Raw genomic sequence first — 18,250 nt, 5'->3', positions numbered from 1 at the left:
TTGGACCATATTGTGATATTTTAACAGATACAGTCTGAGCGATGGAGGTTCATCCTGTATAAGGATCAGCTGTGAATGTTTTGGTGCCAGATACCAAAGGACACCTTCAGAGGTCTTGTAAAGTTCATTCCTTGATGGGTCAGAGCTTTTTTGGCAGTAGGAAGGGGTTACACAATATTAGGCAGGTGATTTTTATAGCAGATTGTTTTGCTGTGTGTGTGTGTGTGTGTGTATGTGTGTGTCTATTTGTGTCAAGTTACTGAGTGAATAATATGAATAATGATGCAACAGTAGTAATGAACTCAGATCCCTATTCACATAATCCTAAACCTCTCAGTTGCTTTTTATTTTAGAATCATAAGCTGTAAAGTTATTTATGGAGTCATTACATCATAGCCTCGTAGCCTCGTAGCCTCGTAGTCTCGTAGTGTGGTAGCGGCTTTTGCCTCAGCCTCCCTCTCTGAGCGCCTCAGGGGGAGAGACTTCGTGTGTAAGGGAGGGGTGAGGAGGGGGCAGGGTAAACACAGCAGGGCTGAACCATCTGAACTGAAACAGGAACAAGGGAGAGGGAAAGACCAGGAGGAGATAGAGAGAGAGAGAGGCATGGGAATGTTACTGGGGGAAAAACCCCTCTGATTTACATCACTGAAAGCCAAATCTGAAAAGGAGAGGTATACTATTTGCAGGAACGTGACTGAAGAAACAGATGGTAACTGGGGTGGGGCAGGGGGGTGGTTGGTATACCACTGTGGTCCTCGTTTCTCTCTTGTTATGGCTTGGTGCTGAAAACAGGACTCCCTCGAGCTTTTTCTCTTAGAGATATACACATGTATTGACCAGGATTTAGGGCTTTATTTCTGCTGAAACAGGCTGAAGGAGATTTACTTTGTGTCTTGAGTCTTGTGTGCTACTCGTGCCGAGAGAGATTCAGGGATATCTGGTGACTGGGGGCTTCTCCCCATCACTGCTAGCCCAGCGTGGGTTGCTCTGTGCAAGCTGCTTTTGTTGTGCTACTGACTGATGTGCACAGTCTTTTGACCAGGGGCGCTCTGTCTGTCTGCTATGGTCCTGCCCCGCTGCTCCAACATACGGCACATGTTGGGTAGGAACAACATGGGAGAGTAAGAGAGAACTTACCAGCATGGGAGCCAAACCAATGAAATGGTATGAATAAAATTTTGTACTTTCAGCTTTTGACTTTTCCCCTCTTCTCCTCCTTCCTTCTCTCTCTCTCTCTCTCTCTCTCTCTCTCTCTCTCTCTCTCACAATCACACCCTATGCTCCATTCCAGACAATGCACCAAACAGATGCTCTCTATTAAGCGGTCCCCATTCTTCATCTGCTAACATCATGGTGTCTCTTTGTACCTTTGTCCATCGGTATTGTGGCTTTGTGTTAATCTGCCATTTGTTGGGCTTTAGATAATTAATTCTTCTCCTTACTAAGGATGAGGTGCATGCACCAGCCTATGTTTCCACGAGTGGGTGACTGCAAGCTGTGGGTGTTTCTGCTGAAGTAAAAGTGCCTAGCAACCACTGACCACTGTATCTGCAATAGTCAGTGCTGTCCATCCATATGGTCTGATGGGTTTTTCTGATCAGGATGATTAGTTAGATTTGAATGTGATTAGTTAATGACACTTAGGAGTGTTGGCAGTATTGTTAACTGAATATAGAGCACCATGCACGCTGCACTGAGAAAACATGAGAATCATTTCATTTCAGTGTAGTGGCAGCACGTACCTTTTAATGTCTGGATGGCTTTGACAGCAGATCCATGAGATGATATCTGGTTAAACAGGTTTTATCACTGAAATACAGACACTGTATCAGGCTTTTTGTCAAGCATGGGTTTTATGTTTCCAAGGAAAGCCACGGCCTGTTTTACAGTGAAACTGCTAGTAGATAATCAGCTGATAAACTTACAAATATACTGACTCTTTGCTTTCTTTTGTGGTCTTTTGATGTCAGTTCTGACACCTGTTCTCCTTAGCAACTGTGAAAAGCACCCAGAACATTTACAGAAAGCATACTAAACATCATCTGAGGGAAAACAAGGCCACTTTGCAAAATGATTTTACCACTGAAGAAGTGTGCCATTAATCTGCATATCTTTCATCATATCTGTCCAGCAATCAATATATATTTAATCAGTTCACTGCCTTCAATTTAAATGACCCATTATACACAAAGGCATCACTGGCTACTGATTGTTTGATAATAATATAAATCAATATTTGCATATTTTAAGTGACTGGACTGACCAACGTCTTTTAAATTCTCTAAGGTAATATTTAAGTCACCTTTTAATGTGAAGATGTGGGAATATGGTCTTACAAGATCATATTACTGAGGTTTAGTAACAGCTTGTGGTGCTTTAGGGATGGGCTTCCAGTTTCACATCTATGGTAAAGATATGAGTTCACTTCAGTGGAATGCTCGGGAAGCATACATCACTCTGGTTAGAAAGGTAAAACCTACAAGGGAATGGCACACACATGAAAGGGGTACATACAGTGCTTATATATATATATATATATATATATATATATATATATATATATATATATATATATATATAAACTAAATATAGACTCACCATTGGATCACTTGTTTTACACTGATCTTAATCACAAAAGAACTGATTTGTAAAAAAATGATAACGCTTTCTTCAAAAGCAATTAATTTATGTTTACAGGTTATTATTTTGCGACATGATGATCCTGCTCATGCACACAGTTATTGATTAACACTGCCTCCTTCCAGCCTCAGCTCCTCAAGCCCTGCCCACACCCCCAAGGAGGAGTACCTCAGCACGCCGTCGAAGGAGCCAGGTAGGACTGAGGGAAACCACACCGTGCAGCCGCAGAGCCTCAGAGGTAAGAGGGCCATGGGGACAGTTCGGCGCACACCTTGGTCCTGCTCTCTCAGCCGCTCCTGCTTCACCGCCCGTTTCTCCTGCGCTCGCAGCAGAGGATGCAGCGAAGATCAACGAGCCATCTCCGGGCCCAGAGCCTGCTGGGATGGGGGATGGGACCTCCTGGGAGGAGCAGCTGTGTGCCCAGCAGGAGCAGTTGGAGAAGGAGATGCAGGAGACCAGGAAGATGGTGTCAAGGCTTCAGGTGAGCTTTAGCATTTAGTTCTGTTCTCTACGTCCTGCTAAGAGTAACAACACTGACAGTAGGAAATAGCAGGAGAATCAATACAACATTACAGTAGAATGCATTAATGTTAACAGGTATTAGTGGACAGTAAGTCACTGAGTTTCCTAATCTGGGAACATTTTTACAATTCTGGAAATGACCAGTACTTAGCATGTTAGCAAACATTTTACATAGTTGTAAAAATAAATAAATAAATAAATAAATAGTATTTTAATAAAAATGAGAGACTGCAATAAGCTTCTGTAAATAAAGAAGGATAGGGATGTACAAGGGGAGGGGTGGCTTTAGGAATGCTTCATCACCAAACTGCATCCATGGATGATCATGTAATACCTGTTGTTTGGATATCCCTGTGTTTCATACAGCATACGTGCACTGGATGGCAACACGGTTCAAGGACTGCTTTGTTTACATGTTTACCAGCACTGGCTTGTTTACTTGGTGTCTTAATTTAATTTCCCCTTCCAGGCATTGCTGCTTCATGGGTCACTGCCCGAAGATGAGCAAACGGCTTCTTTCTTTGGCGAAGCCGCAGCTGGGGCAGAACAGCAGCTGGTAATCTCCTTGTTTCTAACGGGTAGAATGTGCCCTCTGAGCTTTCTGCCGTGGCAGATGAGTGCTCTGTCCACAGACGCCAGGCACCCTTCAGCCATCGGGCCGACGTGACTGACAGAGGGCCTTGTTTCTTCCTCCATGCAGATATTGATCCGCAGTCGCCTTGATCAGAGCATGGAGGAGTCTCTGGATCTGAAGGTTAGTGCATGGGCTAAATGAAGAGAAGCCGTGTGCCGAGTAGCAGCGGCCAGACAGAGAGCAGGCACTAAAGACATGCTTTTAACCATGCGTCTTTCAGAGAGAGCTTCTGAGGTTCAAGCAGGAGGCACGCAATCTCCAGGCAGTTAAGGTAAGCCAGGCAGAATTAAGCCTAGATCCACTGGCCTGATGTTTTACAAATGCTTTGTTGTAGAAGCACATCTTACAGTGACTTTGCTCTAATGATGTATGTGAAAATCTGTGAATACTGTGCAAAGTCCATTAGTCTGGGGTAGGGCAGGTTTTTGGAGTTCACAGCCGACTGATGGAATTCAGCTCTGGGCTTGCCCCTCTGACGGTTCTCTTGCCATCCCAGGATTCCCTGCAGCAGCGCATGTTAGCACAGGAGGACACAGTGCTACAGCTCAAACAGGAGCTCATGAGATCCACTATGGACAAAGAGGATCTAACAGGGCAGAACGTGAGTAGAAACCTGACACCTTAAATACCACTCACCCAGCCAATGACTTACACTGGGAAAACCACTCACGCAGCCAATGACTTACACTGGGAAAACCACTCATCCACCCAATGACTTACACTGGGAAAACCACTCATCCACCCAATGACTTACACTGGGAAAACCACTCACCCACCCAATGACTTACACTGGGAAAACCGCTTTGAGCTGCGTACACGAGGCCTCGTACAAACACGTGACTACAGAAATGATATGCAGATTTATATACTAACGTTTCCAGGTGGACCTGCAAAGGAAGCTGAGCGATCGAGACAGACTGCTGAGTGAATGTAAAGTAAGTGGCCTTCGTAGCTTCCTCTTTCAAAGAATTTCAGAACCACATTCACGAAGCGCCTACATAACTGGAGCGCCTTGTTATGTTGGATTAAAGTGGGAAAATGTGTGCTTTTCTCAAAGAAAGAACTGGCACAGAAAGACAGGCTACTTCAGCAGCAGCAAGCTAAACTGGACGAGTCACTGCGCAGGCTCAGTGAAAGTCACGGGGTAAAGTTCCCAAAACACGAATCATCCCTCATATTTCCAGCATTGTGGCATGGGAACAAGTTTAAATGCACTCTGGACCCACTAGAGGGCGTAATTGCACTTTGTTGGAGTGATGTTGATTACGTGAACTCCATAGCCTTTTTTATGAGCTAGTTTTTTGTTCTAGGTGTCTGGTTGTGAGAACAATGGCTACACCCACACGATGGACATGTCTTCTTCACCCTTTCTGCAGCATGGAGTGGTAAGTCAGAAAATAAAAGGATTTTGACTGGAAATAATAGGATTTTTTTTTGTTTTTTGATTGTGTGTGTGTGTGTGTGTGCGTGTGCGTGTGCGTGTGTGTGTGTCAGGGTGATGAACTACAGCTGGTGCGAGATGCTTTGCGCAGCCTAAGGAACAGCTTCAGTGGTCACGATCCTCAGCACCACACCCTGGACACCCTGGAACAGGGCATGGCCAACCTCATAGACCGCCTCCACACCAGCGACTCAAAGAAGAGGCAAGGCAGAAAGGCAAGATTCTAGGCCTGTGCTGAAAACATGTCCTCTGGACATACTACCATCATTAATTCAAGACTCAATTCTTACTTGTGTATCACAGAACTCTCATCATGTCTCACCACAGCACTCAACCAAATCTCCAGGACAGAGAGCCAATCACACAGAAAGAGAATCATGGCCACCTAGTTCCAGTGAGACACATTCTGAATAAATTATGAACTAATAATTGAAGCATATGTGTTACTAAGTGAATTGTGTGTGGTTGTTACAGAGATGGCCCACTCGCACAGCAGTCCTGTGCTCGCTTCATCTGCCGTGACTAAAGTTCTGTACTTCACAGACCGCTCTCTCACGCCCTTCCTAGTAAACATTCCTAAGAGGTATCAGCATGGCAACACCTCCACAGTGCTCAGCTGACAGATCATTGCAGAGATTTTTTTTTCCAATAAACTGTTCCTTCCTGCAGACTTGGGGAGATCACGCTGCAGGACTTCAAGGTAGCTGTGGACAGACATGGCAATTTCAGATATCACTTCAAGTCTCTGGACCCAGAGTTTGGAACAGTTAAGGAAGAGGTAAGTACAGTTCTACAAGTCAATATATAGCATTAAATATACGAATATAAGTCCTACCAATATCTAGAAAAGGCTGGACTGAAAGACGGTACAGATGAACTAACCATGGCAGCACAGGAACAAGCTCTGAACACGAGATCAGTTGGCTGAGAACTACCACACTATGCTGGACCTCAGATGCAGGGTATGCAAAGATGCCCCTGAGACAATCCAACACATAACAGTGGGATGCAAGATGCTAGCAGGCAGAGCATACATGGAGCACCATAACCAAGTGGTTGGCATAGTATACAGAAACTAACGGTTGGAAGCCCTGTGGTCAAAAGTGGGACACTTCCCTAAAGGTGGTGAATGACCATGCTAAGATCCTGTGGGATGTCCAGATCCAGACTGACAAAATGGTAATGGTTAAACAACAGGACATAGTAGTGATGGACAAAGAACAGACGAGGACTGTAGTGATAGATGTAGCAATCCCAATTGACCGTAATATCAGGACCAAGGAATACGAAAAGCTCAAAAAATACTGAGGGCTGAGAGAAGACCTGGAAAAGATGTGGCTTCACCCGGACTTTACGGAAAAAACATATATATAGATTTTCTCTAAAATGTCTCTAAAAATAGCACTTATTAACACTTTTAAAATTAATGTTCATTGTGACCGAGACTGTCACTCAGGAAGGTAAGATGGGAACTCTCTGCTGTGTCAGAGAGCTGGCTGTTTGGTCTGGTTGTCAGAGCACACGTTTACTGTCTGAAAGTCCTGGATTTGAGAGCGGGCGTGTTACATGCCCTCCTCCTTTGTTACGTCCATATATGGTAAATGTTTAATAAATTGAGGATGATGGCTACAGCTCTCCAAATTCCCCTCCATTGACCTTGTTCACCAGGTGTTCCAAAATGATGCTGTAGTACCTGGATGGGAAGGGAAGATTGTTGCCTGGGTGGAGGAAGACCATGGCGAGGGGCGCTGACTACACCCTGAAGAGAATCCTTGTTGACCTGGGGACTGGTTTCGGTTCAGGTCCATTTTGTGTGTGTATACCTCAACACTACACAGTGCTGTCAATATCACGCACCATGTCCTCTCACTTCATCCCAAAGCCAGGTTTATAGTATGTCCTTATCTGGTGAAAAGTGATTCTAAGTACTGTTTATAAGAACTCTGTTGGTATTATCAGCTGTATTTTTTTTTTCCTTGTGAGAAATCTTTATATGTTGTTTAGAAAATGTGTTGTAATAAAGAGCACATGTACAATGCATTTTAAACAAAAGATAATAGACTGTCATCCTTTAAGCAATGAACGTTTATTAGACATCAAGCTACCTATAATGAACAAGTCCCATATTTCTAGAGTTACTATTGTGTTTCAGTCACAGCTTACGGTCTTTAGCTGGTTGACCCAAATCAGCCTTTTAATCTAAAGTCTTAATCAGTCGTCACTTCAGACCAGAAGCTGGGAAAGATGGGACCACACTATTGCAATATCCTCTGTACATGTTTGTTTATAGTGTTTATTCTGTTGCAACCAACTGCATCCAATATTATGCACTTTTCTTAAGTAAACTTGCATGTCATGTACAACCTGAGTGCATCAAGTCTCCTCTACCTTCTAAGTCCTTTGTCATTTGTGAATATGTGTAAGTGTGAGCGGAAGCATGCCTGTTAGTGTTTATGTAATGTCACTGGGGGTTTCAACATGGTGTACATCCCTAGCTGAAGTGAAACTTCATGGCATACGTTGCCACGCACACAGGTTGCTGAAGAGGAGTTAGCAGGAATTTGAATGGGGTTTGTTGGGAACCTTCTTCTTGAGTTTACAGTACACACACTGTAACTGTCAGCGTGTGTTTCTTCTTGTTGTACGTTGCACAGCAGGTGTTCTCGTTAACTGCCTCTGGGAACCAAAGGTGGAGATAATACATATCCTCCACCTCCAGCAGAACATCCACCTAAATGCATATAAACACCTCACATTAGGTCCAGACTGGTTAACATGCAAACAAACAAACAAAACAACAAAACTGATTTTCACACTGAATCCAAATGTCTTCAGAATTTCACCCAGTTTTTTGTTCCAGTATACACATATATCTCATTATGTATACTATGGAAAAGTGGTACCAAGGAAAGTGGAGCCCCTCTATGTTAGCAGACTAGTGCTAGACACTGAAGGGGGACGTTCATGAGGTCATATACTACAATTTGGAGGTAGGTTTGTACATATTTTAAGTGTTATAACAGCCTTATTTTAAATAAGTAATATGATACTTATTTTATTACTTGTTTAATACTTTACTTTGTTACTTTAAAAATGTCTAATAGAAAGATTATAAAAACAGATTCGTTGTAATCTCTGGGACAAAATACGTTTAACTTTTGTTGCCGCTGAAATATCTTACTAAAATAAACATCTATTAAAATATAAGGTTAAGTGCCTGAAACAAGTAAGTAGGTATTTCAGCCAAGGCCATGAATATGACCCAGCCGCTCTGTCAGCCAAGCTAGAACACACCTGAATGAGGCTATTCATAATTCAATCACATGAGATAGAGATAGTCTGGAATACGGATACCCGGAATTCTTTTTAACCATCAATATTTAATGCTAAACACTAATATCCTATGATAGAAGACACATGACACTGATGGGGAACCTGATAATGAAAATCTCCTATTAGTAAAGTGCTTTGACTACTGGGACAGTTTAATGAGCGCCGGCAACAGCTCGCGCAGACGCTTATTTTAAACTGAGCTTTTTTTCTGCATGAGCTGCGGTGACCTGGGTGATGCTGAGCTGGCACTGGGAGACGGCGTGTACTCCGGGCAGGTCCACGCGCAGTCGCAGGGTCCGCGTGGAGGTCTCTGGGCACACTGTGAGCTGGTGCCTGGGCTGCGGGCACCGGGCTGCCTCGGTGCTGGACATCACCGTCACCAGGCCCGCCCTAGCAGGGCCTTGCCCCTGCCCCCCGCTCAGCCTAGTGACGCAGCCCTCTGCACTCTCCTCTGTCCGCAGCGAGCAGATCTGCTGAAGAAGGGAGGGTGCTGTGGAAAAGAGGCAGCAGGTTTCGATATCACACTGGAGCGTCTAACTTAGCAGCTTTCAACTACAATCAACTGGAAAAGTCGCAGTTTTCAAAACTATTTGTTAAAATCTCCGGCCCGGTATCCCACGGCGGTAACATTTAAACCGCATACAGTGCCCAGTAAGCTGTTTCTCTCTTACCGGGCTCGGTTTGCATGTTAGCTGTGCTACACTTGGACTGGTGCGAAGACATAAGCCGACGTTTCATATCCTGCAAACTGCCCTTGAGTTTGGCTTTGGTGACAGTGAAATGCGGGGACAGGTTCAGTTTGTTCTGCTGCTGGATGAAGTGCAGAGCCAGCAGGTGTATCTGATCCTTTTCCTGCACGCTTGCCTCTGCCATCTGAAGAACCTCAGGGTTGAAGGCCACATCCACTATTGAATACTTTTCTGCAAAACAAACAGAAAAGTTGTAGAACAGAATAAGGCGGCAGTAAGGCGTCGCTTGCTAATGCTGCATTACTGAAATGCTTGGGCATACGTCCAGGGATGGTTCCAGACTTCTTTGCGAGATGAAGAAGCAAATGTACCTTTCTCTCCAGGAACGGACTCTACGCGTCCGCCACATACTGGAACAGGCTGAGTGGGAGAGGCGGGTGCAGGCACACGTCCCCACCCGCACACGTTGACGTACAGTATCTCTTCTGGCTTTTGCGTAGAATAAAACAAAATTTCGAAAGTTCTCATTAAAGAAACGAGACACGTCGTTGTTTCCGCCAACGCCGCCAAAATGTTAGGAAACATTTGAGACAGTTTGGAAACGTTTACACCACACTACACCTGTGTAGAAGTGCGGAGGCAGGTACGCGGCTGCGGTGGAGAGAAATACTGGGCTCCATCTCGCAGCTGGCGCTTGAGGAAAGTCTCGTACGCTCCAGGGTCGTTCTGCGACATGTCATCCAACAGGGACCAAAACCGGTCGACCTGCTCTAGAGCAGCTTTCTGGCATCTTGGAATTTCCATGATCCAAATGTTGTGTTGTTGTGTTGCCAGAAAAGTAAGTAGATGTTAGCTGGCTAGCTAAGTTTAAGGTTAGGTTACTTTATGGTTAACTAGCTCTGCCCACAACTCACTGGCAATAGCCTCGCTTATGTAGGCATCACTTAACTAGGTATTACTATTTAGTGATGTTTTCGAAATATCTTTTATTTAAACGAGGTAGACTATTACACAAATTAATGTTACCTAACCTAGCTGGCTAGCGTTAGCTGCAAGTGGCAAGTCTTTTCCAAAGTATCGCATGTTGTCATAGAAACGAGGCTTACAAATTAATGCAATGTCTAGTGCGGTCCACTAGATGGCGGTAGTTGTTCAGAGACGCCATAGGACTAAATCCTGATCATGAAAGCCGTTTGATTGAGAAATTAGGTTGTAGATGTATTTATAAAATCGTGTGTCGGCATGCACTTTGTTTATCATCTGGGCAGTGATTGTAAGTCAGGAAGGCAGGAAGGACTGAGAGGTGTAGTGTGATCATGGCGATGTGGCTGAGTGGTGGAGTTTGAAGACTCACAGAGGCAAATACAAAAGTTGTAAAGCTTGCTAATATTTGGTGAATATTTGATGATCAAAGAAAAAATAAGTTACACAAACACGGACTTTAAACAGAATATTTATCTTTAGAAGTAGAGTCTTTACAAAAAACCCCCCAAAAACTGAAAAATGTCTGCAATATCCAGTACATGGGGAAATCCAGGCCCGTAGTATGTAGGATTTCACTCTTAGTAGGTCTGCATGGAGTGAAGAAATATCACATTTATATTAGCTTCAGAACACAAGAAAGAATCGACAGCGAAGCTGCCTGGAGAGTTGATCAATCGTGTGACCTGTTTGGTGTAAATTATTACTGTAACTTACCTCTACCGTGTCAAAGATCCACCCTAAAAACTCAGCTACCTTGGTGTATACGCCTGGGTGGTTGGGCTCAGCACAGCCTGTCCCCCAACTAACAATTCCAACCAGCCTCCATACGTTATCGTCCTGACAAACCAGAGGCCCTCCACTGTCGCCCTGTGCATGGGAAAATATTTTCACCACCTTTATTTTTGCTCTTCAACAGGAGGACATTTTGGAGAGTGCCTTTAAAGATGTTAACTGAAGGCTTCTGTGGTGTGGACGTTCACCTGACAGGCATCCACTTTTCCCTCTGCATATCCAGCGCAGAGCATGCGAGGGGTCACCTCTCCATTGTACATACAGGAGCTGTTGCATTTCTTTGTGCTTATCAAGGGCACTGGAGCCTCTTTTAGAGTGTCAGGAATATGAACTATGCAAGGAAAAATAAACAGACATTAGCACGCTGATGCATCAGCCCCTTGTGCTGCATAACTGCTTAGCACACACGTGCTCATTAAAGCACATAGTTGTGCATTAAATTTGTATAGTAAAGATTTCTGTATTTACATATAATGCATATGCATATATTTTACATTTATATTTATGGAATTTAGCATATATACTTTCCTTACTGTTGTCAGGATGGGTGTATCCCCAGCCAGAAATCCAGCACTCTGTTCCTCCAGGAAACTCGTGGTCATACTGTGGTAGACATACAGGCCTGATGGTGTCTGGAGAGGGATTAGAAGGTCATTACAATTCTTTAGATTAAACAGTTAAGGAGACTAAAAGGTCCACACTATGTTTTTAACAGGCCTGTGGACATAAAGTAGAAAGGGCTGGATGGGGGACACTCACGTGAGTGCATCCATCACCTGAAAAATTGAACGGAGTCCTCAACTTCATCAGCGCGATATCACTGTCATGACTCCTGTGGCTGTAGTTCTTATTGTAGATGATTTTCTCCACAGCGTAAACAGACTGCTTGGCCACTTTAGCCGGATTGTGTGTTACAGTCCCAGCATAGACGGCCCAGCTGGACGCCTGAGGTAGCCTGTAACTTAAATGAGAAGCCGTGCCAGGGTCACTTTGCCCAAGTACATTTACAGTATTTAGCTGACGCTTTTATCCAAAGCAAAGTACAATTAGGACTGAACAGAACTTGAGCAACTGGGGGTTAAGGGTCTCGCTCAGGGGCCCAACAGTGGCAACGAAACGATGGGGGGGGCCTTGAACTGGCCACCTTCTGATTACCAGTCGAGAACCTTATTCACCGAGCCACCACTGCCAGTACACACAAGTGCAGCCCGGCTTTGGTCAACGATGGATGTGCGTGTAGATTTAGCTGACGCTTTTATCCAAAGCAAAGTACAATTAGGACTGAACAGAACTTGAGCAACTGGGGGTTAAGGGTCTCGCTCAGGGGCCCAACAGTGGCAACGAAACGATGGGGGGGGCCTTGAACTGGCCACCTTCTGATTACCAGTCGAGAACCTTATTCACCGAGCCACCACTGCCAGTACACACAAGTGCAGCCCGGCTTTGGTCAACGATGGATGTGCGTGTAGATAAACTTACTCGTGGACACAGTGTGCAGCTGTGAGGACCCACTGGCTGGTGATGATGGCTCCTCCACAGGTATGGCGGTTGTTGTAGTACAGGCTCACTTGCCAGGGCCAGCTGCCCGGTGCAGCCTCAACACCCCCAATTATTCTTGACAGCTTTGCCCTGGTACCACACTCTACACAAGGGAAAATGACCCTTTATTGTTTTATTAGACTGAAAAGTTCAGTGTTTAGTATTACATTTACATTTGTCTGTAGGAAACCTAATTCAAGTCTCACCAAAACATTTCAAAGCTATCACCCTTCCTGTGCTGCAACTGCCCCTAGAAGGGAATCGAATGAAAGAAGGCATGTCGGCTGTAGTTCTGTAATCCATTATTTGTATGTTATATAACATATATGCAAAAGAAAGTACCTGAACTGCCATAAACTATCTAGACTGTTTTGGTGCTCTGAGGTAATTTGAACAAATCCATCTGTGTAGTTTGGGCCAACGTCAGTCAAATTCACCCCTTTGTGGTCGGTTAATCTAGAAGCACAGGTGACTTAGATCAAACAAAGGTTAGATTCGCAACAGTGAACAACACACCCATCACAGGACTTTCAAAACGTGTGCATGCAACACACGACCCACTTCACTCTGCACTGAGCATGACTGCAGGGCATGGCGGCACTGGAGGCAAAGTCAACCTTTGAAGGGAGTCACAGCTGTTCTCCGAGTCAAAAGTGTCGAGAGCTGGACGTGTGTGTGTGTGTGTGTGTGTGTGTGTGTGTGTGTGTGCGTGTGCGTGTGCGCGTGAGTGTGTGTGTGTGTGTGTGTGTGTGTGTGTGTGTGCGTGTGCGCTCAGGTTTGATGGAGTGTGATGGAACTGTCAGCCTTTCTCACCTCATATAGCCCAGCTGACGACACACCAGCATTCCTAGCGAGGTGTTCCAGCGCTCATAGCACACAGGCATCCAGGCCTGCAGCTTCTCCAACCGGATCTCTAGCAAAGAGTTCTCGCCGCTGATCCTGTAAAACACTGAGTCTCTTTCAGTCAAACACCATCCTCACACAGATTTGGTTCAGGGGGGGGTGTTTGGACAACTTTGCAAAGTTCATGATGAAAGCTGAGAGTAGAGGGAGCATCATGTTAAACGCCGTCTATAACAGTGAAAATAATCCACAGTGCTTCTGATCAAATGTATTTTTCTCACTTACCTATGGTCCATTGCAATGTACCAATCCCAGTTAAGAGAGAGTGGGAGAGAGAGAACGAGAGAGAGATGGAGAGAGAATGAAAGGGTGAAATATGAAAATATCTCAGTGTTCATCAGCTCATTAGGTGCTATTATTTGTCATTTTCAAAACTGCAACTCCTAGTATATATTATCTAACAGCGTTTATTTATGTTCTGCCATATGGTTTATCTCACTAATTGCTTGACATGTTATTGGTCCCTCTCCTGTCGTGTGTCGTCTGTCATTCAGTGTAGCCAGTGCTAGCGGATTGTCCATGCTGTTGTGTTTACCAGCTGACCCTATATTATTTCAGAGACAGGCTGGGAGGGCAGTACAGTGAGCCGTGGTCACAGACCTTTCCTGGGGTCAGTCGCAGCCGTGTCCTCTGACACGTTGCAAAAGGGGGTGTCTTTGGTGTCCTCCAGCCCTGTAGGACTCTGAGTTGAGGTAGGCTTTAAAAACAGTTTGACTAAAAAGAGAGATAAAGGGGAATATATATATATATATATATATATATATATATATATATATATATATATATGAATTTTGAACTGTCTGTGAATGTGGATGGTCTTACCAATGTACCACACACCAACAACAACGCCTCCAAGAAGCCAAAGAGCACACAGAGCTGCCAATGCTCTAATCACTCTTTGAGTGGCCACTTCTGTAGACATGAAATGAAGCACTGGTCAAATTCAAGAAGAGAATGGAAAGACGCAAACATCCCACCGTAAAAGGTTCAGTCGGTAATGACACTTTCGGAAGGGCATCAGCTTGCACGGGTGTGTTCGGCACGTGCAGTGCAGGGCATGTACCTGGGCGGGAGGAGTGTAGCACTCTGAGCCAAGCGCCAAGGCCCCCCTGGACCCCCTGGCCCCCTGCACGCACATCTCCTCTCATCCTCTCGGCCTGGAGAGAGGGCCTGATTGCCATAGCGCTCCTGGGCTCTGCTCCCCCACTCACTCCCTGTAGTGCAGACAATGACTCCATTGATCAGCTGAAATGGCTCAGGAGTGTTGAGAGCCCAGACTAGACAGGTGTTACACAGGGTAATCATTTCTGTGCCATGTCTGCTGTCAAGGCCCCTGGACTCCATGTTGTTTTGCTCAGTAATCCACCTGTGATTCTCCAAGTCTTGCTCACTCACTCATCAGAGTCCAATGAAAGTCCTGCTCTGCTGTCATGTGACATTTGCTTTTGACATTAAAAATATTAGAATTCAAACTTGTTATTTTGTTAGAAAAAATAGCCAAAAATGAGCAATTTGTTTTACAGGAATTTGTAAGAAATTGTTGAGATTTGAGGTTCTCTACAGTACTAAATCTACATTACTACAATACTACAGTACTAAAGAAGAAGAAGAAATCTGACATGTGCATCTGTGTACTCAACATTAGACTATTATTAACAAAAATATTATTAATGAAAATTTTAGTGACGTACTAAAAGTGCTTCCAAAGTTATGATAAAAGTAAATAATAATTGCAGGCAACTAAAATGTTAATAATGTTAGTAAATGCAACCTTATGTCCTGGACAATGTCTCACACAAGGTTGCTGAAACCATAATAAGGATAATAATTTTTATTTTTCATTTTTAGTTCAAAATCTCAAAATGCTTTACACAGAATACATTAAACAGTTTAAATGATAAAGTAATAAAATAACATCCAACAGTTTAAATAAAATATAAACTAAACTATATAAAATCAAATAATCTAAATTAAACTACAATAAAATAAGATCCAGTAAAGTACATATGAGCTACACTAAATGAGTACTTTTATTTAATCTGGATTTAAAAAAAATACAAAGAACTTGGATACTTAACTTTTTACCCTTTTATATAAGAAAAACATTTTTCTTACATCGCTGAATTACAGGTGATCCTCAAGATGGACAGGTCTGCACTGAAGTGTCAGATACACTAATCACAGAATTACTGCCATTATAGTATAGTGCCACAGTTTTAAGATGTAATCCTGCACATCCTTTTAACCAGCTCAGCATGCGAACTTCGTCACTCGTGTTAACAGAAAGGCTGGCGCTACGAGGCACGCGTGGGAGTGCTGGGTGTTGTGCCTGAGAAGCCTCACCGTGTCTTTCCTGCCTGTGTGGACTGAAGTCAGCCTGATTCCAGCCACTCCAGCTCCCCACTTCGTCTCCGTGCTGCGGCTGGCCGGTTGTGCTCCACGCGCAGCCATCCGCCAGAACACCACTCAGGCTTTATCATTTAACAAAGACACCATGAGGCCAGCAGGGGAGCAAAGAATGAGCCCATTGTTTTTTTTACTGGGGCCTAGGCTCACTGCCTGAACCAGTTCTTTGTAGGTATAAACATCTCCAAAGGTATCCCCATGTCACTGATAGGATGCAGGTTGCTTAGCAACACCCCCACTCTACCTGTGCCAACACTGTGTCCACTTTGCAGAAGGACTTACTATCTGATGAGTCGCAGCTTTGGAGAACAGTTTCTAAATTACAAAACGTTGAAAAGCAGAGGGTCATCATTTCTTTTCAACATCTAGATAGCCTGCATATTCCGCTCATGCACACCGAGAGCAGGACATTACACACAAATGTGTTGTAAGGTGAGAGGTGTCATACATGTCTGTGTGGCTTTGTGAAGGTATAATTAAGTAAAACAAGATGTCGCTACTTTCTTGTCAGATATATAGACATTTCGCATTGTTACACGAGCACTAAAGAGGTAACAGATAATGCTGGAATCACTTATAAGTCATTAGTTCAAAACTTATATGTCAACTGGGGAGAATCTGAATCTCCCAAATACATTACAGCAAGACCAGCAGATGAAATACCTTTTGGTAACGACGTGTTTGATGTGGGATTAGCCACATGGGCTTGAAACAGGTAAGGGGTATCATAAAATAGTATTCTGAAAATTTCATACAAAATTACAGTGGTTGTTCAGAAATAATCTATAAATTCATCTGCACTCCAACAACTATCGTATTTAAATCAGGAAAATTATGTTACAGGGACTTCTCTATAAATTACACACAAAATAAAAACAGACAAGCATAAAATGCTAATTTAATAAAACTTGGTTTCATATCTTAGTCAATAACCAGAGAATAATATTCCCCGTGGAGAAAGTGACATAGATATGGAATTTAGAATTTTTATAATTTAGACACTGTCAAACATGATGGGAAAAATAAAAATCATGCCTATAAACACTGATGTAATGGTTCCCATTGTGTAATGAAAGCTGCAGTACTTTTAAATGTTTTGAATTTGGTTGGGTCTTTTTTTCCACTGATCAACACTGAACAATGTTGAAAAAAGTATATCAAGACCACATAGAGCATGATGTTTTAAAGCATGGAAAAACATTTCATCTCGGAGTCCGTAAATCAATGGACTTAGACAACGTGGTGCTATTATGAAGATAATAAAGTTGGCATATCTTAAAATAGCATATGCCAACATGTCTATTTTCAAAACTACCATTTCTAAATAAGGGTTTAAAAACTGCATTATACATAGAAACAGCTGAAAGGCATGCAGGGCCACAGTCCTAAGACTCCTGCTGGTCAGTTTCTTATTCTCTGATGAGGCCCCTCTGGCTGCAATCATTATCTTAATGTAGGTAAAGGCAATGATAATGATCATGAAGAGAAAAAGGACCTGGAACATGCTAGAACGTGCTTGTGCCTGCCAGTCTTTCCCTAACATTAGCTCCACACTACACACTGTATAAGACAACAGGGCACCTGAAGGGATAACAGCCAAATAGGCTACTAAGGTGAACAATGGAATTATGGAACTGATACTCCATATTATCAGGAGTCCTCGGAATCTGGTCCTGCTGGTGGAGATGTCAGCATGTCTTAAAGGCATGCATATAGCAACATAGCGCTCCAGACACATTGCCACAAGAGTCAGCGGAGTACAGATTGTGAGATTAGTTGTTACTGTACACAAAATTGCACAAGGAATTATGTGGATAGGGTAAAATAAATTATTCATAATTGACAGTGTATCACTCAACACCATGAGAGCAGAGTCTGTAAATAATGTTTGTGCAAATAAAATGTAGCGAGTCTCTTCCCTGAATGTCTCCTTCCTCAGAAAGGTGTAAATCATCAAACAGTTCACATAGAGGAAAATTCCCACCAGAATCTGCACTGTAATCTTCATAAATACTCGTGAGAAATCATAGAGCAGGTTATTGCTTAAGCTGCTGTTATCACCTGAGCCCTGCATTTCTGCAAAAAATGGAATTCAAAGACAATATAAGAGAAAATGATACACCTGACAGATCAATGTCTCTGAAGACAGCACTCAAACATGGATATAGGTCCCATTGGAAAACTGGATGTATACAGAAAGGAAAGAGAAAAACAACAGTGAACACAAAGTGCAATGGTACTGGTTATTTGTCTAACGCATTTATACTGTTATCAAGGTGCTGTGTTGAAGAGGTGGAGCCAATAGAACTCCATGGTACTTATAAAAATAGTTTGGAGACTGACAGTACTCCACTTACACAGCATGTT

At 43.4% G+C, this 18,250-nt stretch overlaps 3 protein-coding genes and 1 pseudogene across 7 annotated transcripts; 1 reads left to right on the top strand and 3 right to left on the bottom strand.

Moving 5' to 3' along the window:
- The first annotated feature begins 532 nt into the window (after positions 1 to 532).
- On the top strand, positions 533 to 7,600 carry dixdc1a (DIX domain containing 1a). 4 transcript variants are annotated; one of them, XM_035534473.2, is made up of 15 exons: positions 533 to 1,164; positions 2,766 to 2,878; positions 2,973 to 3,121; positions 3,632 to 3,718; positions 3,863 to 3,916; positions 4,017 to 4,067; positions 4,293 to 4,397; positions 4,678 to 4,731; positions 4,854 to 4,940; positions 5,107 to 5,181; positions 5,291 to 5,452; positions 5,541 to 5,631; positions 5,712 to 5,820; positions 5,907 to 6,015; positions 6,906 to 7,600. In XM_035534473.2, exons 1-15 carry the CDS (start codon positions 1,142 to 1,144, stop codon positions 6,987 to 6,989), a joined length of 1,353 nt encoding a protein of 450 aa, XP_035390366.1. In that variant the 5' UTR covers positions 533 to 1,141; the 3' UTR covers positions 6,990 to 7,600. The 4 variants fall into 4 exon arrangements, with proteins under 4 accessions (XP_035390366.1, XP_035390365.1, XP_035390368.1 ...); XM_035534472.2 differs by having other exon boundaries at positions 534 to 1,164; positions 2,970 to 3,121; XM_035534475.2 differs by having other exon boundaries at positions 535 to 1,164; positions 5,565 to 5,631.
- pih1d2 (PIH1 domain containing 2) lies at positions 7,305 to 10,316 on the bottom strand. Its single transcript, XM_035534476.2, has 5 exons — positions 9,881 to 10,316; positions 9,631 to 9,748; positions 9,242 to 9,490; positions 8,798 to 9,060; positions 7,305 to 7,968 (listed from the first exon to the last, which is right to left on the bottom strand). The coding sequence occupies exons 1-5, from the start codon at positions 10,061 to 10,063 to the stop codon at positions 7,834 to 7,836; spliced, it is 948 nt and encodes a 315-aa protein (XP_035390369.1). The 5' UTR covers positions 10,064 to 10,316; the 3' UTR covers positions 7,305 to 7,833.
- Positions 10,317 to 10,682: 366 nt separating this feature from the next.
- On the bottom strand, positions 10,683 to 16,054 carry tmprss5 (transmembrane serine protease 5). 2 transcript variants are annotated; one of them, XM_081700432.1, is made up of 13 exons: positions 15,821 to 16,054; positions 14,541 to 14,691; positions 14,300 to 14,389; positions 14,078 to 14,191; positions 13,388 to 13,523; positions 12,917 to 13,030; positions 12,781 to 12,824; positions 12,515 to 12,677; positions 11,812 to 11,990; positions 11,569 to 11,667; positions 11,224 to 11,366; positions 10,958 to 11,110; positions 10,683 to 10,830 (listed from the first exon to the last, which is right to left on the bottom strand). In XM_081700432.1, the coding sequence occupies exons 1-13, from the start codon at positions 15,926 to 15,928 to the stop codon at positions 10,822 to 10,824; spliced, it is 1,503 nt and encodes a 500-aa protein (XP_081556558.1). In that variant the 5' UTR covers positions 15,929 to 16,054; the 3' UTR covers positions 10,683 to 10,821. The 2 variants fall into 2 exon arrangements, with proteins under 2 accessions (XP_081556558.1, XP_081556557.1); XM_081700431.1 differs by having other exon boundaries at positions 10,684 to 10,830; positions 11,812 to 11,996; positions 15,821 to 16,052.
- Positions 16,055 to 16,970: 916 nt separating this feature from the next.
- On the bottom strand, positions 16,971 to 17,957 carry LOC113579614 (odorant receptor 131-2 pseudogene; annotated as a pseudogene).
- Positions 17,958 to 18,250: the final 293 nt, after the last annotated feature.

The sequence above is a fragment of the Electrophorus electricus genome, chromosome 17, assembly GCF_041902795.1.
Source record: "Electrophorus electricus isolate QZ-2024a chromosome 17, ASM4190279v1, whole genome shotgun sequence".
Classification (NCBI taxonomy): Eukaryota; Metazoa; Chordata; class Actinopteri; order Gymnotiformes; family Gymnotidae; genus Electrophorus; species Electrophorus electricus.
This window is presented reverse-complemented; position numbering and strand designations above follow the sequence as displayed.